This window comes from Ranitomeya variabilis, chromosome 2 (assembly GCF_051348905.1).
Source record: "Ranitomeya variabilis isolate aRanVar5 chromosome 2, aRanVar5.hap1, whole genome shotgun sequence".
In the NCBI taxonomy this organism is placed as follows: domain Eukaryota; kingdom Metazoa; phylum Chordata; class Amphibia; order Anura; family Dendrobatidae; genus Ranitomeya; species Ranitomeya variabilis.
This window is the reverse complement of record NC_135233.1, coordinates 1,089,894,850-1,089,920,989: the sequence shown is the minus strand read 5'-3', so window position 1 is coordinate 1,089,920,989 and position 26,140 is coordinate 1,089,894,850. Positions and strand designations below refer to the sequence as shown.

The window sequence follows — 26,140 nt, the reverse complement described above, 5'->3', positions numbered from 1 at the left end:
AATTTATGGGCACCGATTGCTCTGACTTGGAGGAGCAATAACTATTGTAAGACAGGAAAACAGCTGCTGCCATTGTCCATATGTAACTGCTGAGTCCTCTCACAACAATGAAGCCGGTGTACAGCTCATTTCTGATTTATAAAGTGGGTGCAGCGTGTGAAGGTCATTTTATAACCATTGTCCTGGCAGCTAAAATGTTTACTACATGTCATCTGGCACCAGAACGGCGTTATTACTAGTAATATAGTGGCTTTACTGTGCTTACACCAATTTACTACATTATAATACTGCTCCTATGTACAAGAATATAACTACTATAATACTGCCCCTATGTGCAAGAATATAACTACTATAATACTGCTCCTATGTACAAGAATATAACTACTATAATACTGCCCCTATGTACAAGAATATATCTACTATAATACTGCTCCTATGTACAAGAATATAACTACTATAATACTGCCCCCTATGTACAAGAATATAACTACTATAATACTGCTCCTATGTACAAGAATATAACTACTATAATACTGCCCCTATGTACAAGAATATAACTACTATAATACTGCCCCCTATGTACAAGAATATAACTACTATAATACTGCCCCCTATGTACAAGAATATAACTACTATAATACTGCTCCTATGTACAAGAATATAACTACTATAATACTGCTCCTATGTACAAGAATATAACTACTATAATACTGCCCCTATGTACAAGAATATAACTACTATAATACTGCCTCCTATGTACAAGAATATAACTACTATAATACTGCCCCTATGTACAAGAATATAACTACTATAATACTGCCCCCTATGTACAAGAATATAACTACTATAATACTGCTCCTATGTACAAGAATATAACTACTATAATACTGCCCCTATGTACAAGAATATAACTACTATAATACTGCCCCCTATGTACAAGAATATAACTACTATAATACTGCTCCTATGTACAAGAATATAACTACTATAATACTGCCCCTATGTACAAGAATATAACTACTATAATACTGCCCCCTATGCACAAGAATATAACTACTATAATACTGCTCCTATGTACAAGAATATAACTACTATAATACTGCCCCTATGTACAAGAATATAACTACTATAATACTGCCCCCTATGTACAAGAATATAACTACTATAATACTGCTCCCTATGTTCAAGAATATAACTACTATAATACTGCTCCTATGTACAAGAATATAACTACTATAATACTGCTCCTATGTACAAGAATATAACTACCATAATACTGCCCCTATGTACAAGAATATAACTAGTATAATACTGCTCCCTATGTTCAAGAATATAACTACTATAATACTGCTCCCTATGTTCAAGAATATAACTACTATAATACTGCTCCCTATGTTCAAGAATATAACTACTATAATACTGCTCCTATGTACAAGAATATAACTACTATAATACTGCTCCCTATGTTCAAGAATATAACTACTATAATACTGCTCCTATGTACAAGAATATAACTACTATAATACTGCTCCTATGTACAAGAATATAACTACTATAATACTGCCCCTATATACATGAATATTACTACTATAATACTGCTCCTATGTACAAGAATATAACTACTATAATACTGCCCCCTATGTACAAGAATATAACTACTATAATACTGCCCCTATGTACAATAATATAACTACTATAATACTGCCCCTATGTACAAGAATATAACTACTATAATACTGCTCCCTATGTTCAAGAATATAACTACTATAATACTGCCCCTATGTACAAGAATATAACTACTATAATACTGCTCCTATGTACAAGAATATAACTACTATAATACTGCCCCTATGTACAAGAATATAACTACTATAATACTGCTCCTATGTACAAGAATATAACTACTATAATACTGCCCCCTATGTACAAGAATATAACTACTATAATACTGCTCCCTATGTTCAAGAATATAACTACTATAATACTGCTCCTATGTACAAGAATATAACTACTATAATACTGCCCCCTATGTACAAGAATATAACTACTATAATACTGCCCCCTATGTACAAGAATATAACTACTATAATACTGCCCCCTATGTACAAGAATATAACTACTATAATACTGCCCCCTATGTACAAGAATATAACTACTATAATACTGCCCCCTATGTACAAGAATATAACTACTATAATACTGCTCCCTATGTTCAAGAATATAACTACTATAATACTGCTCCTATGTACAAGAATATAACTACTATAATACTGCTCCTATGTACAAGAATATAACTACCATAATACTGCCCCTATGTACAAGAATATAACTAGTATAATACTGCTCCCTATGTTCAAGAATATAACTACTATAATACTGCTCCTATGTACAAGAATATAACTACTATAATACTGCTCCTATGTACAAGAATATAACTACTATAATACTGCCCCTATATACATGAATATTACTACTATAATACTGCCCCCTATGTACAAGAATATAACTACTATAATACTGCCCCCTATGTACAAGAATATAACTACTATAATACTGCCCCTATGTACAAGAATATAACTACTATAATACTGCCCCTATGTACAAGAATATAACTACTATAATACTGACCCTATGTACAAGAATATAACTACTATAATACTGCCCCTATGTACAAGAATATAACTACTATAATACTGCCCCTATGTACAAGAATATAACTACTATAATACTGTCCCTATGTACAAGAATATAACTACTATAATACTGCCTCTATGTACAAGAATATAACTACTATAATACTGCTCCTATGTACAAGAATATAACTACTATAATACTGTCCCTATGTACAAGGATATAACTACTACTAGATGGTGGCCCGATTCTAACGCATCGGGTATTCTAGAATATGTATGTGTAGTGTATAGCACAGCCGACGTAGTACATTGCGCAGCCCGCGTAGTACATTGCGCAGCCCGCGTAGTACATTGCGCAGCCCGCGTAGTACATTGCGCAGTCCGCGTAGTACATTGCGCAGTCCGCGTACTACATTGCGCAGCCCGCGTAGTACATTGCGCAGCCCGCGTAGTACATTGCGCAGTCCGCGTAGTACATTGCGCAGCCCGCGTAGTACATTGCGCAGCCCGCGTAGTACATTGCGCAGCCCGCGTAGTACATTGCGCAGCCCGCGTAGTACATTGCGCAGTCCGCGTAGTACATTGCGCAGCCCGCGTTGTATATTGCGCAGCCCGCGTAGTACATTGCGCAGTCCGCGTAGTACATTGCGCAGTCCGCGTAGTACATTGCGCAGCCCGCGTAGTACATTGCGCAGTCCGCGTAGTACATTGCGCAGCCCGCGTAGTACATTGCGCAGCCCGCGTAGTACATTGCGCAGCCCGCGTAGTACATTGCGCAGCCCGCGTAGTACATTGCGCAGCCCACGTAGTATATAGCAATGTGGGCATCATATCCCTGTTAAAAAAAATATATAAAAAAGTTATATACTCACCTTCCGGATCTAAGCGAAGCGGTTACCGATGCTCCTCGCGCGCTCCGGTCCCAAGAGTGCATTGCGGTCTCGCGAGATCGCAGCATGGACTGGTTACCGGAGCATCGCGAGCGGGAAAGGCCTGTTGTCGATCCAGGGGCCGACGGACGGTGAGTATATAACGATTTTTTATTATTTTTATTATTTTTAACATTAGATCGTTTTACTATTCATGCTGCATAGGCAGCATGAATAGTAAAAAGTTGGTCACACAGGGTTAATAGCAGCGGTAACTGAGTGCGTTACACCGTGGCATAACGCGGTCTGTTACCACTGCCATTAACCCTGTGTGAGGGCAGACTGGAGGGGAGTACGGAGCGGGGCACTGACTGCGGGGAGGAAGGAGCTGCCATTTTTCCGCCGGACTGTGGCCGTCGCTGATTGGTCGTGGCTGTTTTGCCATGACCAATCAGCAACTTGGATTCCATGACAGACAGAGGCCGCGACCAATGAATATCCGTGACAGACAGACAGAAGGACAGACGGAAGTGACCCTTAGACAATTATATAGTAGATAATAATGCCCCATGTACAAGAATATAACTACTATAATACTGCTCCTATGTACAAGAATATAACTACTATAATACTGCTCCTATGTACAAGAATATAACTACTATAATACTGCCCCTATGTACTAGAATATAACTACTATAATACTGCCCCCTATGTACAAGAATATAACTACTATAATACTGCTCCTATGTACAAGAATATAACTACTATAATACTGCTCCTATGTACAAGAATATAACTACTATAATACTGCCCCTATGTACAAGAATATTACTATAATACTGCCCCCTATGTACAAGAATATAACTACTATAATACTGCCCCCTATGTACAAGAATATAACTACTATAATACTGCCCCTATGTACAAGAATATAACTACTATAATACTGCTCCTATGTACAAGAATATAACTACTATAATACTGCCCCTATGTACAAGAATATTACTATAATACTGCCCCCTATGTACAAGAATATAACTACTATAATACTGCCCCCTATGTACAAGAATATAACTACTATAATACTGCCCCTATGTACAAGAATATAACTACTATAATACTGCTCCTATGTACAAGAATATAACTACTATAATACTGCCCCTATGTACAAGAATATAACTACTATAATACTGCTCCTATGTACAAGAATATAACTACTATAATACTGCCCCTATGTACTAGAATATAACTTCGATAATACTGCCCCCTATGTACAAGAATATAACTACTATAATACTGCTCCTATGTACAAGAATATAACTACTATAATACTGCCCCTATGTACAAGAATATTACTATAATACTGCTCCTATGTACAAGAATATAACTACTATAATACTGCTCCCTATGTACAAGAATATGACTACTATAATACTGCCCCAATGTACTAGAATATAACTACTTATAATACTGCCCCCTATGTACAAGAATATAACTACTATAATACTGCTCCTATGTACAAGAATATAACTAGTATAATACTGCTCCTATGTACAAGAATATAACTACTATAATACTGCCCCTATGTACAAGAATATTACTATAATACTGCCCCCTATGTACAAGAATATAACTACTATAATACTGCCCCTATGTACAAGAATTTAACTACTATAATACTGCTCCTATGTACAAGAATATAACTAGTATAATACTGCTCCTATGTACAAGAATATAACTACTATAATACTGCCCCTATGTACAAGAATATTACTATAATACTGCCCCCTATGTACAAGAATATAACTACTATAATACTGCCCCCTATGTACAAGAATATAACTACTATAATACTGCCCCTATGTACAAGAATATAACTACTATAATACTGCTCCTATGTACTAGAATGTAACTACTATAATTCTGCTCCTATGTACAAGAATATAACTACTATAATACTGCTCCTATGTACAAGAATATAACTACTATAATACTGCCCCTATGTACAAGAATATAACTACTATAATACTGCCCCTATGTACAAGAATATAACTACTATAATACTGCTCCTATGTACAAGAATATACTATAATACTGCTCCTATGTACAAGAATATGACTACTATAATACTGCCCCCTATGTACAAGAATATGACTACTATAATACTGCCCCCTATGTACAAGAATATAACTACTATAATACTGCCCCTATGTACAAGAATATAACTACTATAATACTGCCCCTATATACAAGAATATAACTGCTATAATACTGCCCCTTGTTGTCTGTAGAATTGACCTACTGCTTGAAGACTTATGTACCAGTAGGGGGGATTTTCTGTAGACTGCTGTCAGTGGTGGGTCTTGGCGCAGGATATGTGATGACTGTAGGACGACCTGCCCTCGGCCTCTGTGTAATTATATGTTATATTCTGCTATTTCTGTCTCTGCAGTGTAAATATAAAGCTGCGCTCACTCTCTTGTGTATTTATAGTGTTTCCTGCACTCTCGGACATGTATGTGTGCGCTCTATTTTAGTCCATGTATTAATGGCACTATATCTGTCCGGTGTGTCCCATTTGTGGGGCATCTTACAGGATTGCCTCATGTGCTACTTTAACACTTGCGTTTTTCTTCTTCCAACACAACAGAATGCAGGATCCTGCACTTTCCCATAGACTTGTATTGGTGACGGATTGTGATGGATGGCCATCCGTTTCATCCGTCGTGCACTGGATCCGTCGCAAAATAGCGGTCCGTCGTGCGGAGAAAACGTTCATAGGAACGTTTTTTCTGCACGTCCAAAAATCGGTCAGCGACACATCCTGCGCTGCCCGTCGTCTGCTATAATGGAAGTCTATGGACGCAGGATCCGTCGCTGACCGTCACACACAGGAATCCAGCGACGGATCCCGTTTTTCCCCTCTGAGCATGCCCGGAAGGATTTTCAAGTCCGGAAAAAAGTCTCTCTCTCTCCCCCTCTTCCTCTTTCTTCCCTCCCTCTTTCTCTCTCTCCCGGAGGTTTTATATACGGTAGTTGCTTGTAGTTTAGTAATTTTTTGCTTTTGTGGCAAAACAAACTCCTTATTTTTCTGCCAACCCTGCGCTTATACACAACAGCCAATGTGAGCGAGCAGTGCTGCAGTGTAAAGCATTGAGGTGGGGCTGAGTTGACTCCATGAGCCTCTGAAGTTGGATTTAGTAGTTATAGCATATAGAAGAGAACTGCATTCACAATTCTGCAGGCTTCAGAGCTGAAATCTCTCTGGTCCCTGCTTGTTCAGTGTCTGCACTAGTGATTTGCATTCTGGAAAGTGGATAATCTCATGTAGGGAAAAAGTAAGTGCCCCCCCCCCTATTCCTGCATTACAGAAGCTAAACTGTTTGGGGACCAGCTTACGGACCGTCTCCCTATATGTTCATAGTTATGCCGCAATATTCTGTTTTTTTGGGGGGAAATCCTCTCCGGCTTGTGCTGTGTAGATGAGATCAGAGGAGGGGATGGAACCTGTGGTACAACCTGCTGCAGTGGAATTTGGTGGGGTGTGTGGATATCCCGCATTTCAGTATCCGCCGGCGAGTCTGGGAACGTCATGTTACCTGCAGGCGATGGCAGTAATGCGATATCGAGCCTCCGCTCACAGAGTGCACGAGATCCTGCGAGGAAACTGCTCGCCGTCATCCCGAGACGTAGATACACTAGTATCCAGGCCACACAATGATACATTGTAGCAAAGCTACAGACATTTGTGCAACAGCAGATGAGCTCCCAGCCAATTGGATTCAGTTCAGAATTTACCAAAAGCTTCAGACTCGCCAGAATCCAAAACGTTTGCAATGAGCTGTCCATCAGAACCGGGATTCTTACGTGAGGCAGGGATTGGCCCCGTGTAGGGTTTGGCCCCCGTTTAGTGCTTGCCCCCCTGTGTAGGGATTGCCCCAGTATAAGGTTCTTATTCACTGACAGCAATCTGTTTTCATGTGTTAGCGAGTTAGAAACAGCAGCAAATGTGCAAAGAAGAACGGCGACTCTGCTGCAGCACTGACCGTCCGACGGCCGGCGTAGAGGGAAATCTGCAACAGTCACAAGTTGGCCATTATTATAATATTATTTTTTTATTTAGTTTTTGGAATGATGACATTTTTATATATTGTATATAATAAAAATTCATATGTTGTTTTAAGAATTTTTTATTATACAGTGATATATTTTTAAAATATAATTTTCTTAATTTTTATTTAAAAAAAAAAAACAAATGCACAGACTGGGCAGTAAACATCAGTCTTGACATTGTAGAAGTTGTGGTGCAGGATCCATTGCATGACACCATAGAAGTCAATGGAAATCGTGCTTGACTGCTCTGACGAAGGAGATCGACTCTCGTCGTTGCTGTTCCTGCAGGTCGCAGTCGCTCGTGCACGGCCCCGGTGAGCTCCTGGACTGTGTGACGTGTAATACATGCGGCTGCCGCTATTATCTCCAGTTTATTACGTGTTCAGCCTCTTTATCTTCCCGAGGGGTTAAAACCTCAATTTCTCTCCGTCATGCTGCAGAGACTCCGCTATGTGCGCTAAGCCCTCGTCACCAGTGTTAGATTACACCCAGCGGAGGACAGCCGTTAAGAGAGATCACATGTGGGTGCTGAGGATGAGCACAGCGCGTGCTGGGATATGTAGTGCACAGCAGCTGACTTTTAATATTTCAAGGAAACCCTTTGGCAGAAGATCGATCCATGATGATATAATTGGTTCTTTTTCATCTGCCAAGATCCACTATGTCTGGCCTACCATTATTTAAATTTTTGTTTGAGTCCTGCTTGTCTGCTACCAGTTCCCAGTCTCCTGTCTGCCTGCGGCTTCCAGGACGTCTTCTGTCCGCCTGCAGCTTCCATTACCTTTAATAACAGTTTATTACCTTTGCTACCTGTCCCTTGCCTTGCGGGGCCCCTGTCCCCCTGAATTTTTTTTTGCATTCCTTGGATTACTCCATTGACAGTGCGTTACTGGCCATTTTTCCTGCATCTTGCAACAGTTTGATCCTAAGTCTGCTTCACGGGTGATTGTTGCTGCGGCTTCCATCTCCCAAACATTCCTGACGGGCCCCATCGGCTGCTTTAATGATACTTTCAGAAATGTTAGTGGACAGGTGAGAGCCGCGTTCCAGATTTTGCATTGAGGCGCTGGAGCTTTAAGTTGCACCTCTGACCCCTTTAAGAGAAGGGCCACCAGGTGCATCGCCCGTCAATAATCAGTAATATTTTAGTCGTCTTTACTGACGGAGCCAAATATTTTATTAGCGCTTCCTGGGATTATGCACATTTTTTTTTCCATCCACATAAATGTTAATGACTCTTTAGACATATTTGACAAAATCATCGCGCTGCCGACACAAAATGAGGCTTCTTTATGGCTCGTCAGCTGGAAGGAGACGTAATTAAGTGCTGACGATAATGATTGACACGTCACCCGGCGCTCGTTATCCCTCCCCCACCACCTTCAGCCGGGGAAGGCGACGGCGCTCCGACACCCCACTTACTGCAGCATCAAAACAAGATTATTTAAGCCGAAGACACATGAAGGAGCGAAGTGCCGCCATCAGGAGACACAGGGCAGATTTATAGCTGGTAAACAATGAATATGGATGTGCCAGAAAAGGTTCATTACTAGGAGATGGGATAATGTAAAATAAAAGGGACAAATCGCACTGTACCGCTACCCCCAGGTAATAAATGGCGAGCAATCCCCGGAGATGCAACATTGGAGCCGAGACCGGGGGGTGGAAGGGATCAAGAGCGTCATCATCTGCAGGGCTGGTAACGGGAACGTGTACAGAGTATACCAGTTATAGAGAAGGCAGTATTATAGTAGTTATATTCTTGTACATAGGGGGCAGTATTATAGTAGTTATATTCTTGTACATAGGAGCAGTATTATAGTAGTTATATTCTTGTACATAGGGGCAGTATTATAGTAGTTATATTCTTGTACATAGGAGCAGTATTATAGTAGTTATATTCTTGTACATAGGAGCAGTAATATAGCAGTTATATTCTTGTACATAAGAGCAGTATTATAGTAGTTATATTCTTGTACATAGGAGCAGTATTATAGTAGTTATATTCTTGTACATAGGGGCAGTATTATAGTAGTTATATTCTTGTACATAGGAGCAGTATTATAGTAGTTATATTCTTGTACATAGGAGCAGTATTATAGTAGTTATATTCTCGTACATAGGGGGCAGTATTATAGTACTTATATTCTCGTACATAGGGGCAGTATTATAGTAGTTATATTCTTGTACACAGGAGCAGTATTATAGTAGTTATATTCCTGCACATAGGAGCAGTATTATAGTAGTTATATTCTTGTACATAGGGGCAGTATTATAGTAGTTATATTCTTGTACATAGGGGGCAGTATTATAGTAGATATATTCTTGTACATAGGAGCAGTATTATAGTAGTTATATTCTTGTACATAGGGGCAGTATTATAGTAGTTATATTCTCGTACATAGGGGGCAGTATTATAGTAGTTATATTCTTGTACATAGGAGCAGTATTATAGTAGTTATATTCTTGTACATAGGGGCAGTATTATAGCAGTTATATTCTTGTACATAGGAGCAGTATTATAGTAGTTATATTCTTGTACATAGGGGCAGTATTATAGCAGTTATATTCTTGTACATAGCAGATGGTATTGGAGCTGAAGAACCTCACTTACGGTAGATCTCCTTCCCTTTCTGTGCAGTTACAGTAATGATGGTGGACGTCTCCTGGCATTTGTAAGATTATATAGAATGTGTTCATCTCTTAGGGATAGTGATGTTATTCGGGGCACACGTTGTTCCCAGTCCCGTGCTGTTGGATAATGCACAGTGTGTGATATTGCTGCTCTGCCGGTCGCCGGCTTTGTTAGTAGTCATCAGGCGCCATCATCACATGTGACTTGTACTTTGTCCTTTGTGACAGTAATTGTTTCTGGCAACCAGGAATTATTGCTAGAAATTTTCCGGAGTAGATTTGTGTGATTTCAGCACAAGTGATAATAGCGCAGGAACGTTTGTCTCTGCTGCTCTGTATCGTTCTGGGCAACGCAAGTTATGTCAGAGAAGCACAAAAACGTAACGGGGAACTGTGAGGACGAGCGGTGACAGAAACCGGCCTAGAATAGAGCTGATCGCTGTATCCGGAAACAGTCAGGAAGTGTCGGAGCCAATGGGAAGCTTCGCGGGTGGAAAAGATAGGTAGTGACTCCACCAGCAGAATAGTGAGTGCAGCTCTGGGGTATAATACAGGATGTAACTCAGGATCAGTAATGTAATGTATGTACACAGTGACTGCACCAGCAGAATAGTGAGTGCAGCTCTGGGGTATAATACAGGATGTAACTCAGGATCAGTAATGTAATGTATGTACACAGTGACTGCACCAGCAGAATAGTGAGTGCAGCTCTGGAGGATAATACAGGATGTAACTCAGGATCAGTAATGTAATGTATGTACACAGTGACTGCACCAGCAGAATAGTGAGTGCAGCTCTGGGGTATAATACAGGATGTAACTCAGGATCAGTAATGTAATGTATGTACACAGTGACTGCACCAGCAGAATAGTGAGTGCAGCTCTGGAGGATAATACAGGATGTAACTCAGGATCAGTAATGTAATGTATGTACACAGTGACTGCACCAGCAGAATAGTGAGTGCAGCTCTGGGGTATAATACAGGATGTAACTCAGGATCAGTAATGTAATGTATGTACACAGTGACTGCACCAGCAGAATAGTGAGTGCAGCTCTGGAGTATAATACAGGATGTAACTCAGGATCAGTAATGTAATGTATGTACACAGTGACTGCACCAGCAGAATAGTGAGTCCAGCTCTGGGGTATAATACAGGAGGTAACTCCGGATCAGTAATGTAATGTATGTACACAGTGACTGCACCAGTAGAATAGTGAGTGCAGCTCTGGGGTATAATACAGGACGTAACTCAAGATCAGTAATGTAATGTATGTACACAGTGACTGCACCAGCAGAATAGTGAGTGCAGCTCTGGGGTATAATACAGGATGTAACTCAGGATCAGTAATGTAATGTATGTACACAGTGACTGCACCAGCAGAATAGTGAGTGCAGCTCTGGGGTATAATACAGGATGTAACTCAGGATCAGTAATGTAATGTATGTACACAGTGACTGCACCAGCAGAATAGTGAGTGCAGCTCTGGGGTATAATACAGGATGTAACTCAGGATCAGTAATGTAATGTATGTACACAGTGACTGCACCAGCAGAATAGTGAGTGCAGCTCTGGGGTATAATACAGGACGTAACTCAAGATCAGTAATGTAATGTATGTACACAGTGACTGCACCAGCAGAATAGTGAGTGCAGCTCTGGGGTATAATACAGGATGTAACTCAGGATCAGTAATGTAACGTATGTACACAGTGACTGCACCAGCAGAATAGTGAGTGCAGCTCTGGGTATAATACAGGATGTAACTCAGGATCAGTAATGTAATGTATGTACACAGTGACTGCACCAGCAGAATAGTGAGTGCAGCTCTGGGGTATAATACAGGATATAACTCAGGATCAGTAATGTATGTACACAGTGACTGTAGCAGCAGAATAGTGAGTGCAGCTCTGGGGTATAATACAGCATGTAACTCAGGATCAGTAATGTAATGTATGTACACAGTGACTGCACCAGCAGAATAGTGAGTGCAGCTCTGGGGTATAATACAGGATGTAACTCAGGATCAGTAATGTAATGTATGTACACAGTGACTGCACCAGCAGAATAGTGAGTGCAGCTCTGGGGGGGGGGGGTGGGGTGTATATTTCCAGGTCATTTTTAGACAGACTTGCTGTGTAATGAGGGTCTCTGTGCACTGTTGTCACTGGCATCATCATATAATGATATGGGGGGAGGGGTCCTGTCATTGATTGCCCTGTATATCACTGATAGACCTGGGGTCCGCTCCATACCCTCCTTGAAATTGCCGACACATGTCACTGTGTGCCGCTGCCGGCGGTTTTTCAGCAGCTGCTTTTTAGCTGGTAATTGATAGCGCAGAGGGCGTCCTGCGGCGAGACCCCTTATCAGTGGTGGGCTCACTGCCGATTATACTCCGCTAATAACCATTGGTTCCCGTCACCTGTTCTCCTGGATTATTTATTTTTTTTTTTTGTTGGTTGAGGCTTTTGTTACCTACGGTATTTTAAGTTTATCCATTCCCTCAGCTGGCGCTATACATGTGCACGCTTGCATCAAGTGAAGCCCCTGTACGACTGCATTAGTAAAGTTCCTGTATGCCTGCTCACTTGCATCAGTAAAGCCCCGTACGCCTGCATCAGTATAGCCCCCATATGCATGCACACTTTCATCAGTAAAGCCCCTGTACATATGCGCACTTGCATCAGTGAAGCCCCCGTACGACTGCATCAGTAAAGTTCCTGTATGACTGCGCACTTGCATCAGTAAAGCCCCCGTACATATGTGCGCTTGCATCAGTAAAGCCCCTGTACATGTGTGCTTGCATCAGTAAAGCCCCCGTACATGTGTGCGCTTGCATCAGTAAAGCCCCTGTACATGTGTGCTTGTATCAGTAAAGCCCCTGTACATGTGTGCTTGTATCAGTAAAGCCCCTGTACATGTGTGCTTGTATCAGTAAAGCCCCTGTACATGTGGGCTTGCATCAGTAAAGCCCCTGTACATATGTGTGCTTGCATCAGTAAAGCCCCTGTACATGTGTGCTTGCATCAGTAAAGCCCCTGTACATGTGTGCTTGCATCAGTAAAGCCCCTGTACATATGTGTGCTTGCATCAGTAAAGCCCCTGTACATATGTGTGCTTGCATCAGTAAAGCCCCTGTACATATGTGTGCTTGCATCAGTAAAGCCCCTGTACATATGTGTGCTTGCATCAGTAAAGCCCCTGTACATATGTGTGCTTGCATCAGTAAAGCCCCTGTACATATGTGTGCTTGTATCAGTAAAGCCCCTGTACATGTGTGCTTGCATCAGTAAAGCCCCTGTACATATGTGTGCTTGCATCAGTAAAGCCCCTGTACATGTGTGCTTGCATCAGTAAAGCCCCTGTACATATGTGTGCTTGCATCAGTAAAGCCCCTGTACATATGTGTGCTTGTATCAGTAAAGCCCCCGTACACTTGCGCGCTTGCATCTGTAAAGCCCTTGTACACCTGCACGCTTGCATCAGTAAAGCCCCTGTACACCTGCACGCTTGCACCAGTAAAGCCCCCGTAAACATGCACGCATTCATCAGTAAAGCCACCGTACACCTGCGCGCTTGCATTAGTAAAGCCCCCATCCACCTGCGCGCTTGCATCATTAAAGCCCCCGTAAACATGCACGCTTGCATCACTAAACCCTCCGTACACATGTGCGCTTGCATGAGTAAAGCCCCCGTACATATGCACGCTTACATCAGTAAAGCCCCCGTACACCTGCGCGCTTGCATCAATAAATTCCCATACACCTGCGCGCTTGCACTTTGTGAATGGCAAGAGGGTAATAAAACATTGGGCATATTGAAATTCATCATGCCCGGTCCCTCCCTCTAAAGTATGAGATTGCGTCTCCTCCACACACAAATTTGCAAGAAGTGGGACGTGAGCTGCTGCCGGCCTCGGGCTCCTGATTATAGCAGCGATCCGGTGATCTCCTGGCATTGAGCTTACAGCATGGCGCATTGTGTGAGGTCCTGGCTGTAGGTGGAAGGGCAGCAGGAAGCCGCTGGGCGAGGGGGCTTGTAAGGGGGCCAGTAACCGGTCTCCATGTTTGTAGATCTTCTGCACACACTCCAGGTACACAAGGACGGGTGATCTGATCGCTTTCTAACCCCTTTGCTGCTGACCCATGGCGGCCATGATGCATTGTTAGGGGCTTCTCTGCTATGGATGGGGGACGGTATCCCTCTGCTCGCCGGTTCCAGGTTGTGGCTCCTCTGGTTTTTGTTTCATCATTGCTGTTGAGGAGCGCCCCGCTCCCCGGCCTCTTGGCTGCGCGCTCTGGGGGGCTCTGCACTCCTGAATGATTGACAGGTTGGGCTGGGGACATGGTGCGCTGTCGGCAGAGGCGGCGTCAGAGGAGCGCAGGGGCTCGGAGTATGGCAGAGAGGGGGTTGGTTTTCACATGACAGCAAGCGGAGATCTTAAATGGTAAAAAGGGAAAATATATATGTGAACATCACGGTTATTAAGGTGCATTGACAGACGGGGCAGTCAGTCTGTCCACCGTCAGGTGTGGGGGCCGGACCGGGGGGCTGCTATTGTTCTCCACTGTCCCCGTCTTTCCTCTCTCGGGCACCGAGGATTTTGTGAATGAGCCGCGTAGTTTCCGGCCCGTGGGACAGTTTTTGGCCTTCGCTCATATCACTAATATGACTCGGGCAGATTACCAGGGAGAGAATAGAAGCCGAGCGATAATGAATGTAGCTGCTCCCCCCTCCTGCTGGAAATGCCAGGCAGCGCCGTCACACCATGCCGGAGACGAGCAAAGGACAAGCGCCAGCATGTCCCCCGGGAGGACGCCGGGATCAGCACGATGACAGCGAGACGCGTGTCTGCTTCTAAAGTGCCAGCTCTTCTGCAGAACGCGGTGTCTATAGGGCGGAGGGTGAGGATTCCCCGCAGGACGGCAACGTAGAGTCGGAGGGGCGTACTTTGCCACAGGTTGATGGTGGAGGGGTGCCCTGTGCCACTGGTCAATGGTGGAGGGGTGCCCTGTGCCACTGGTCAATGGTGGAGGGGTGCCCTGTGCCACTGGTCGATGGTGGAGGGGTGCCCTGTGCCACTGGTCGATGGTGGAGGGGTGCCCTGTGCCACTGGTCGATGGTGGAGGGGTGCCCTGTGCCACTGGTCGATGGTGGAGGGGTGCCCTGTGCCACTGGTCAATGGTGGAGGGGTGCCCTGTGCCACTGGTCGAGGGTGGAGGGGTGCCCTGTGCCGCTGGTGGAGGGGTGCCCTGTGCCGCTGGTCGATGGTGGAGGGGTGCCCTGTGCCGCTGGTCGATGGTGGAGGGGTGCCACTGGTCAATGGTGGAGGGGTGCCCTGTGCCACTGGTCGAGGGTGGAGGGGTGCCCTGTGCCGCTGGTGGAGGGGTGCCCTGTGCCGCTGGTCGATGGTGGAGGGGTGCCCTGTGCCGCTGGTCGATGGTGGAGGGGTGCCCTGTGCCGCTGGTCGATGGTGGAGGGGTGCCCTGTGCCGCTGGTCGATGGTGGAGGGGGAGCCCTGTGCCGCTGGTCGATGGTGGAGGGGAGCCCTGTGCCGCTGGTCGATGGTGGAGGGGTGCCCTGTGCCGCTGGTCGATGGTGGAGGGGTGCCCTGTGCCGCTGGTCGATGGTGGAGGGGTGCCCTGTGCCACTGGTCGATGGTGGAGGGGTGCCCTGTGCCACAGGTCGATGGTGGAGGGGTGCCCTGTGCCGCTGGTCGATGGTGGAGGGGGAGCCCTGTGCCGCTGGTCGATGGAGGAGGGGTGCCCTGTGCCGCTGGTCGATGGAGGAGGGGTGCCCTGTGCCGCTGGTCGATGGAGGAGGGGTGCCCTGTGCCGCTGGTCGATGGTGGAGGGGTGCCCTGTGCCACAGGGCGGCAGCTGTGAGGTGGTAGTTGCCACGATCCTGTGAGCTAAAGACTGACACTTGTACCTTTCAGACTTCCTCGTTTGACAGTATATTATGGAGTTGTCCGCATGCGATTGTCCACTATTCCCGGTTTATCCCTTTATTGCGATGATTGAGCTCACTTTCCGTATAGCGCAGACCCCCTGAGATCTTCAGTCCTCCCCTCTCCCAGATCGGAGCCGGCCGCCCCCGGCGTTCCTGTTTTTCTGCATTCCTCCTCGGTCCGGTGTCATCCCAGGTCAATAAATCTCTGCTCGTACTGCTCACCTGCAGCTACAGGCCCGGTACCTGCCGCCTCCCCACTGTGCGGCTCCGCTGATGTCCCCGGGGCGTCCTGATGCTACATGGGATGACATTGTGGAGCGGCCGGCGCTCGCTGCCGGACACTGATGGCTCCGTGTATGGAACGGCGCAGATCTGTGCCCAGATGTAGTGGATCCAGTCCCCGCTGCCGACATGCTGCTCTCCCTGATTTAATCCCTTTAACAGGGAAAAAATGAACAGCATTCTCTATTTTCTGCATTTTTTTCCTGTAGCTGATGGAAATGTGTCAGGAATAGAGAGGAGCGCGGATATGATACCGGCTGGTCTCTTCACGCCTTCACAGCCCTGCTGTCACTACTGGGGGGAGATAGAGGGCTATTACTATGGGGAGGGGGACCTGCTGTCACTACTGGGGGGAGATAGACGGCTATTACTATGGGGAGGGGGACCTGCTGTCGCTACTGGGGAGAGATAAGGGGCTATTACTATGGGGAGGGGGACCTGCTGTCACTACTGGGGGGAGATAGGGGGCTATTACTATGGGGAGGGGACCCTGCTGTGACTACTGGGGGGAGATAGACGGCTATTACTATGGGGAGGGTGACTGCTGTCACTACTGGGGGGAGATAGGGGGCTATTTCTATGAGGAGGGTGACTGCTGTAACTACTGGGGGAGTTAGGGGGCTATTACTATGGGTAGGGTGACCTGCTGTGACTACTGGGGAGAGATAGGGGGCTATTACTATGGGGAGGGTGACTGCTGCCACTACTGGGGGGAGATAGGGGGCTATTACTATGGGGAGGGTGACCTGCTGTGACTACTGGGGGGAGATAGGGGGCTATTACTATGGGGAGGGTGACTGCTGTGACTACTGGGGGGAGATAGGGGGCTATTACTGTGGGGAGGGTGACTGCTGTGACTACTGGGGAGAGATAGGGGGCTATTACTATGGGGAGGGTGACTGCTGTGACTACTGGGGAGAGATAGGGGGCTATTACTATGGAGAGGGGGACCTGCTGTGACTACTGGGGAGAGATAGGGGGCTATTACTATGGGGAGGGTGACTGCTGTCACTACTGGGGGGAGATAGGGGGCTATTACTATGGGGAGGGTGACCTGCTGTGACTACTGGGGGGAGATAGGGGGCTATTACTATGGGGAGGGTGACTGCTGTGACTACTGGGGGGAGATAGGGGGCTATTACTGTGGGGAGGGTGACTGCTGTGACTACTGGGGAGAGATAGGGGGCTATTACTATGGGGAGGGTGACTGCTGTGACTACTGGGGAGAGATAGGGGGCTATTACTATGGGGTGGGTGACCTGCTGTGACTACTGGGGGGAGATAGGGGGCTATTACTATGGGGAGGGTGACTGCTGTGACTACTGGGGGAGTTAGGGGGCTATTACTATGGGGAGGGTGACTGCTGTGACTACTGGGGAGAGATAGGGGGCTATTACTATGGGGAGGGTGACTGCTGTGACTACTGGGGGGAGATAGGGGGCTATTACTGTGGAGAGGGTGACTGCTGTGACTACTGGGGAGAGATAGGGGGCTATTACTGTGGGGAGGGTGACTGCTGCGACTACTGGGGGAGATAGGGGGCTATTACTATGGGGAGGGTGACTGCTGTGACTACTGGGGGGAGATAGGGGGCTATTACTGTGGGGAGGGTGACTGCTGTGACTACTGGGGAGAGATAGGGGGCTATTACTATGGGGAGGGTGACTGCTGTGACTACTGGGGAGAGATAGGGGGCTATTACTATGGGGTGGGTGACCTGCTGTGACTACTGGGGGGAGATAGGGGGCTATTACTATGGGGAGGGTGACTGCTGTGACTACTGGGGGAGTTAGGGGGCTATTACTATGGGGAGGGTGACTGCTGTGACTACTGGGGAGAGATAGGGGGCTATTACTATGGGGAGGGTGACTGCTGTGACTACTGGGGGGAGATAGGGGGCTATTACTGTGGAGAGGGTGACTGCTGTGACTACTGGGGAGAGATAGGGGGCTATTACTGTGGGGAGGGTGACTGCTGCGACTACTGGGGGAGATAGGGGGCTATTACTATGGGGTGGGTGACCTGCTGTGACTACTAGGGGGAGATAGGGGGCTATTACTATGGGGAGGGTGACTGCTGTGACTACTGGGGGGGAGATAGGAGCTATTATTATGGGGAGGGTGACTGCTGTGACTACTGAGGGGAGATAGGGGCTATTACTGTGGGGAGGGTGACTGCTGTGACTACTGGGGGGAGATAGGGGGCTATTACTATGGGGAGGGTGACTGCTGTGACTACTGGGGGGAGATAGGGGGCTATTACTGTGGGGAGGGTGACTGCTGTGACTACTGGGGAGAGATAGGGGGCTATTACTATGGGGAGGGTGACTGCTGTGACTACTGGGGAGAGATAGGAAGCTATTACTGTGGGGAGGGTGACTGCTGCGACTACTGGGGGAGATGGGCTATTACTATGGGGTGGGTGACCTGCTGTGACTACTGGGGGGAGATAGGGGGCTATTATTATGGGGAGGGTGACTGCTGTGACTACTGGGGGGAGATAGGGGCTATTACTAAGGGGAGGGTGACTCCTGTGACTACTGGGGGGAGATAGGGGGCTATTACTATGGGGAAGGTGACTGCTGTGACTACTGGGGGGAGATAGGGGCTATTATTATGGGGAGGGTGACTGCTGTCACTACTGGGGAGAGATGGGGGCTATTACTATGGGGAGGGTGACTGCTGTGACTACTGGGGGGAGATAGGGGATATTACTAAGGGGAGGGTGACTGCTGTAACTACTGGGGGGAGATAGGGGCTATTACTATGGGGAGTGTGACTGCTGCGACTACTGGGGAGAGATAGGGGGCTATTAGTATGGGGAGGGTGACTGCTGTGACTACTGGGGAGAGATTGGGGGTTATTACTATGGGGAGGGTGACTGCTGTGACTACTGGGGAGAGATAGGGGCTATTACTATGCGGTGGGTGACTGCTGTGACTACTGGGGGGAGATAGGGGCTATTACTATGGGGAGGGTGACTGCTGTCACTACTGGGGAGAGATAGGGGGCTATTAGTATGGGGAATGTGACTGCTGTGACTAGTAGGGGGAGATAGGGGGCTATTACTATGCGGTGGGTGACTGCTGTGACTATTGGGGAAGAGGTCCGGTCAGAGAGGGCGGCTGGAGCAATCATGTCCGGTGCAGACAATCTCCTGGGCGTGAAACCCAGCAGCTCTCTTGTTTTAATAGTTTGCTACAATGTATCAGCGCAGGTAAAATCTGAATATTCTCCTGTGTATCAGAAGTTGCAGAACTTTCCATAATTACCGTAGTTATTAAAGATCAGATAATAGCTCAGCGAGGGCTCAGTCTCCATTTTTGTGCTCCGTCCCTGACCACCTCCATCAATGTGCGGAGCCTCCTGTAGTAATAATCCGCTGTCCTGCAGTCACACACTCGCTAATGGCTGATAACAGAGAGCAATAGACCACTTTAGATTACACAGTATGAAGGTTAGGGTTTTGGTTATGGAATATCCTTTTTGCCTGCACATAACCGATATCCTGCCTGTATATACCTGTATGTAGTCTGTGTGAAAGTGTTTACAGCGCCCCACGTGGGCCGGGTTCAGCCATAGATCGGCAGTGACTCCTGTGTAATACCTGTGTCCTCCTCCAGGTGGTGCGAACAGAGAAGAACAGTCTGAACAATCGCTTCCTTCCCTGGGATGAGATCGAGACTGAAGCCGTGCTCTCCATCGACGACGACGCTCATCTCCGGCACGATGAGATAATGTTTGGCTTCCGGTAGGTTTTTTTTAATGTTTTATTTCTTCATGAGACCTGGTTTGTGTGTCACATTGTATCTACTCACATTATAAATGCTATAGTAATCTTTTATTATACCCCAGAGCTGCACTCACTATTCTGCTGGTGCAGTCACTGTGTACATACATTACTGATCCTGAGTTACATCCTGTATTATACCCCAGAGCTGCACTCACTATTCTGCTGGTGCAGTCCCTGTGTACAGACATTACTGATCCTGAGTTACATCCTGTATTATACCCCAGAGCTGCACTCACTATTCTGCTGGTGCAGCCACTGTGTACATACATTACATTAATGATCCGGAGTTACATCCTCTGTATTATACCCCAGAGCTGCACTCACTATTCTGCTGGTGCAGTCACTGTGTACATACATTACATTACTGATCCTGAGTTACCTCCTGTATTATACCCCAGAGCTGCACTCACTATTCTGCTGGTGCAGTCATTGTGTGCATACATTACATTACTGATCCTGAGTTACATCCTGTATTATGCTCCAGAGCTGCACTCACTATTCTGCTGGTGCAGCCACTGTGTACATACATTACATTAATGATCCGGAGTTACATCCTCTGTATTATACCCCAGAGCTGCACTCACTATTCTGCTGGTGCAGTCACTGTGTACATACATTACATTACTGATCCTGAGTTACCTCCTGTATTATACCCCAGAGCTGCACTCACTATTCTGCTGGTGCAGTCACTGTGTACATACATTACATTACTGATCCTGAGTTACATCCTGTATTATGCTCCAGAGCTGCACTCTCTATTCTGCTGGTGCAGTCACTGTGTACATACATTACATTAGTGATCCTGAGTTACATCCTGCATTATACCCCAGAGCTGCACTCACTATTCTGCTGGTGCAGTCACTGTATATATATTACATTACTGATCCTGAGTTACATCCTGCATTATACCCCAGAGCTGCACTCACTATTCTGCTGGTGCAGTCACTGTGTACATACATTACATTACTGATCCTGAGTTACATCCTGCATTATACCCCAGAGCTGCACTCACTATTCTGCTGGTGCAGTCACCAGGGATTTAGGATTGTCGCATCTCTCCATTCTGACTGCTGGCGGTCTGCAGTGAGGACCCCCGTGCTGACACTCCCCTGTATACCATGTGTTCTGTTCTCAGTGACCCGTTGGGGACTCCTTCCTGATAATTCCCCAACTCATTCCGACCTCCCCACTTGCCTCGCACTGGGACCCTGCACCGCCCTCTGGTGGTGAAGCCTCAGCAGTGCAGCCCTGCTGCCACCGTAAGCCATAACCGAGATGTACCATGCACGTGTCTGCGGAGCGCTGCTCAGCGCCAGGTTTCCAGAGTTCCTCTGTTGAAATTACCCTGAGCTATAAAATCTTATTGCCAGCGCTGCGTGGGAGACATAAACATGGCGGGGCCGTGTCGTAACTGTCAGCTGGGGGCGAGAGTAAAAGTGATATTGTGTAAGCAGCGGGGAGCAGGAGGGATCGGCGCTGCGCACACAACCGGAGGGGGCGCACGTTTTTGGAGCTTCGGTGCATTTTCTTTTTAACCGCAGCCTGTCGGCTTACTTTGCATTATTGTGTAATTTTTTGCCCATTCAAATGAACTGTAATAAAGTATCAAAAATGCATTGCTGAGGAAAAATATACCGCAAAGTCGCTTAATGTGAAAGAACAATCTATTGTCAGTATATATTGGGTTCCACATGGGGTCAGGATGGATGAGCGAGGAGGCAGGGACCACACTGCTCCTCCGGGTGCTCAGCGCACTTTCATTACCACTGTCCATAGACTGTGACCTGTGAGGACCTTGCTGTAAAACAAGTGTTCATGTTTCCTTGTATTCACCTTGTTGCTAGGCCTCAATACACAAGATGGCTGTCGGCTGAATATTTATTTGTCTTGCTGCCATCTACACCTTCTCCCCCATAAATAGGAAAATCGGCGAAGGGCGCAGTGTAGAAGGACGGAGGGAAGAAGAGGTCGCCGCGAGGGAGAAAGGGGAAGGAAGGAGGGGTCGCTGTGTGGGAGAAAGGGGAAGGAAGGGTTGCTGCCTGGGAGAAGGGAAGGAAGGGTCGCTGCGTGGGAGAAAGGGGAAGGAAGGGTCTCTGTGTGGGAGAAAGGGGAAGGAAGGGTCGCTGCGTGGGAGAAAGGGGAAGGAAGGAAGGGTCGCTGCGTGGGAGAAAGGGGAAGGAAGGGTCGCTGCGTGGGAGAAAGGGGAAGGAAGGGTTGCTGCCTGGGAGAAGGGAAGGAAGGGTCGCTGCGTGGGAGAAAGGGGAAGGAAGGGTCTCTGTGTGGGAGAAAGGTGAAGGAAGGGTCGCTGCGTGGGAGAAAGGGGAAGGAAGGAAGGGTCGCTGCGTGGGAGAAAGGGGAAGGAAGGGTCGCTGCGTGGGAGAAAGGGGAAGGAAGGAAGGGTCTCTGCGTGGGAGAAAGAGGAAGGAAGGGTTGCGTGGGAGAAAGGGGAAGGAAGGAAGGGTCGCTGCATGGGAGAAAGTGGATGGAGGGGTCGCCGCTTAGGAGAAAGGGGAAGGAAGGAAGGGTCGCCGAGTGGGAGAAAGTGGAAGGAAGGGTCGCTGCATGGGAGAAAGTGGAAGGAGGGGTCACTGCGTGGGAGAAAGTGGAAGGAGTGGTCACTGCGTGGGAGAAAGTGGAAGGAAGGGTCGCCACGTGGGAGAAAGTGGAAGGAGGGGTCATTGCGTGGGAGAAAGTGGAAGGAAGGGTCGCCACGTGGGACAAAGTGGAAGGAGGGGTCACTGCGTGGGAGAAAGTGGAAGGAAGGGTCGCCACGTGGGAGAAAGTGGAAGGAAGGGTCGCTGCTTGGGAGAAAGGGGAAGGAGGGGTCACCGTGTGGGGAAAAGGGGAAGGAAGGAGGGGTTGCCATGTGAGAGAAAGGAGCAAGGGGTTGCCGCGTGTGAGAAAGGAGGGAGGGGACGCCACGTGGGAGAAAGGGGAAGGAAGGAGGGAGGGGTCGCTGCGTGGGAGAAAGGGGAATGAAGGTGCAGGGGTCGACGCCGGGAAAGAAAAGGACAAGGAAGGAGGAGTCGCCGCAGCAGGGAAAGAAAAGGGGAAGGAAGGAGGAGTTGCCTCGTGGGAGAAGTGGGAAGGAAGGAGGGAAAGGAGGGGCCGCCACATGGGAGAAAGGAGGGAGGGGTCGCCGCCGGGAAAGAAAAGGGGAAGGAAGGCGGGGTCGCTGCCGGGAAAGAAAAGGGGAAGGAAGGAAGGAGGAGTCACCGCTGGGGAAAAAAAAGGAGGAGGAGGGCAGAAGGGAAAGGAAGGAAGGGTCGCCGCAAGGAAGGAGGAACGCTCCTCATTAGGAAGGGAAGGCGGGGCGCCCTCTATTGTCACCAGTTATGGTTGTGGGTAAATCACTGGTGGTTCTCTTGGTAGGGTCTGGAGAGAGGCTCGGGACCGCATCGTTGGCTTTCCTGGTCGCTATCATGCCTGGGACGTCCCACACCAGTCGTGGCTCTACAACTCCAACTACTCGTGCGAGCTGTCCATGGTGCTGACCGGAGCCGCCTTCTTCCACAAGGTACGGGTGGGATTCTGATGACTCTATAACTTATGGGCTTCGGGATAAAACCCCTGCAGACATCTCCAGCTCTTCTGGTGCCTCCTTACATCTTTGGGGGCGCAGGTCTGATCTTCTGACTGTGCGTCTTCTCCCCCTTTAGTACTACGCCTATCTCTACTCCTACGTGATGCCACAAGCTATCCGGGACATGGTGGACGAGTATATTAACTGCGAGGACATCGCCATGAACTTCCTAGTTTCTCACATCACCAGGAAACCTCCTATCAAGGTGAGTGGTGGGGGGTCCGCAGCCTCCATCGTGATTTGTTTGTGCCGCCTGGTTACAGCTCCCTAGTGCACGTAAATACTCTGTAATTGACTGCAGCATCGGATGCCGGGCCGGTGTCCAGGTCTGAGCCGGGGGTGGAGGCAGCTCCCGCACCCGCCGCCGGGGATTGTTTATTCATCGAGCTGCAAAACCGCCGCGTCATTACTTCTCCTAATGGAAGTGACATCCCAACATTGTCACCCCGAGGCGGTATTACCATTAACGGTCACACTTGCGCATGATGAGATCGTAGTGCTGCTTAGATTATACTGTAGTCACCTCCAGAGCTGCGTTAAACATCCTTCTGACCTCCAATTACTGCTAAGGCTGCAAGTTCTGTGAGAGACGTGCGTCTCCTGCCAAACCACAACTCCCATTATTCCCTGCCTGGGGAATCGCCCTCATTTAGTGAGTCATTAAAAGTTTTGCAATGTCCCCGTCATGAATGGTGCGCCGGATCCTGAAGTCTGATAATCCGGAATTTGACGGCAAATACAAGTAATAAAATTAACCTATGTGCCCGTTTCGCGCTGTTTCAGGTGACATCTCGCTGGACCTTCCGCTGCCCCGGCTGCCCGCAGGCTCTCTCCCACGACGACTCGCACTTCCACGAACGCCACAAATGCATAAACTTCTTCGTGAAGGTGTACGGATACATGCCGCTGTTATACACCCAGTTCCGCGTGGACTCGGTTCTTTTCAAGACTCGGCTTCCACACGACAAGACGAAATGCTTCAAGTTCATTTGAAGACGTCGATCCCGGAAAAAAATACAAAAACGTCACTTGGTCCGATGCGGGGGGGGAAGACAGAGAGGCGTCTTCCCAACGTCTCGACTCCTAGACGATTGCCTCAAGTGTTCTATAGTCTTAAACTCAAAGTTGATGAATTACTGGATGATACGTACTCTAGAAAAGGAGACAACGGTCCTTTATTTTTTTTTTTTATACATTTATTTTTATTTTTCTGTAAATTTTAAAATAATTTTTTTTCTTTTTTTTTTTTTTTTTTTTTTTGGGCCACAGATGATTTTATCCGACTTGTCCTAGAAAGCAAATAGAGTCATCTTAACTTTTTAGACAAAAAAAAAGTTACTCTAAACCCTTTTCCTCCCCAAATGTTTTTTTTTTAAATTAAAAACGAAATGATGAAATAATCGCTACGACGAAACGAGCAGAGACTTTGCCGCCGCTCGGGCAACTTCAGAGATCGCACAAAACTGCCAACCTCTAACGACGATGCTCGACCCTCCAGACCCCGACCGTCGCCCCCTTCGCCCACAGCTTCGGTCTTACGACGCCCCAATAAAGCACAGAAGAAGGAGAATCGCCGCCTCGTCCTTCTCAGACTCACGTTTGTACATTTAATAAATTGCTGTACAGCTCGACAGACGATGTAGACAATGTCATTAGAACATTTTGGGATTTTTTTTTTTTTGGTGGGGGGGATGGGCGATTTTAAGTGTTTACAATCCTAGACATTGGTAATGATTGCGGGGGAAATCATGATTTGGGTCTAAAGACATTTGCGCAGACTGTACAATTGAACCCGTCCCCGGTCGCAGGTACGATTTATGTGCTGGCATTAAAGGAAAAATCTTTTTTTTTTATTATTATTTTTTTTTAGGATTAGCGATTTAGTCTCAACCTGTGGTAATTATCATTTCTATTAATTTTATTATTTTTACGCACAACAAACTTAAAGTTGGAATAAAAACCGTTGGTGAACACTGAAATTTTCATGAAAACAAAAAAAAAAAAAAAAAAGTGGTTACAGAGCGCCCTTCCTGGTTTTATTTTAAGTCCAATTTCTCGGTATTATTCTTCTATGTGTAGAAGTCGAGATCAATCTGTGCAAAATGTATTAAAGTGCTAAATATGTGGCCGAGACCGAGCACAATCTGTGAACGAATGTGGCGACTGCTCAAACTGGGAGTAGTCATTTTGGGAGTTGAATAAAAAGGGAAACAGATATTATGAGACATTTTTGGTTTGGTAAAGACTTATTACTCCTCAGCTCTGCAAACTGTTGCATGCT

General features: G+C 46.9%; 1 protein-coding gene across 1 annotated transcript in view; it reads left to right on the top strand.

Annotated features, from left to right (window-relative positions):
• EXTL3 (exostosin like glycosyltransferase 3) overlaps window positions 1-25,898 on the top strand; it is a 46,332-nt gene extending 20,434 nt beyond the window's left edge. Inside the window, exons 3-6 of the mRNA XM_077291731.1 lie at window positions 20,107-20,234; window positions 23,649-23,793; window positions 23,936-24,064; window positions 24,643-25,898. Of these exons, the coding sequence (XP_077147846.1) occupies window positions 20,107-20,234; window positions 23,649-23,793; window positions 23,936-24,064; window positions 24,643-24,852 (612 nt within the window). The 3' untranslated portion in view covers window positions 24,853-25,898. The remainder of the gene's footprint in view (window positions 1-20,106; window positions 20,235-23,648; window positions 23,794-23,935; window positions 24,065-24,642) is intronic.
• The last annotated feature ends 242 nt before the right edge of the window (window positions 25,899-26,140 follow it).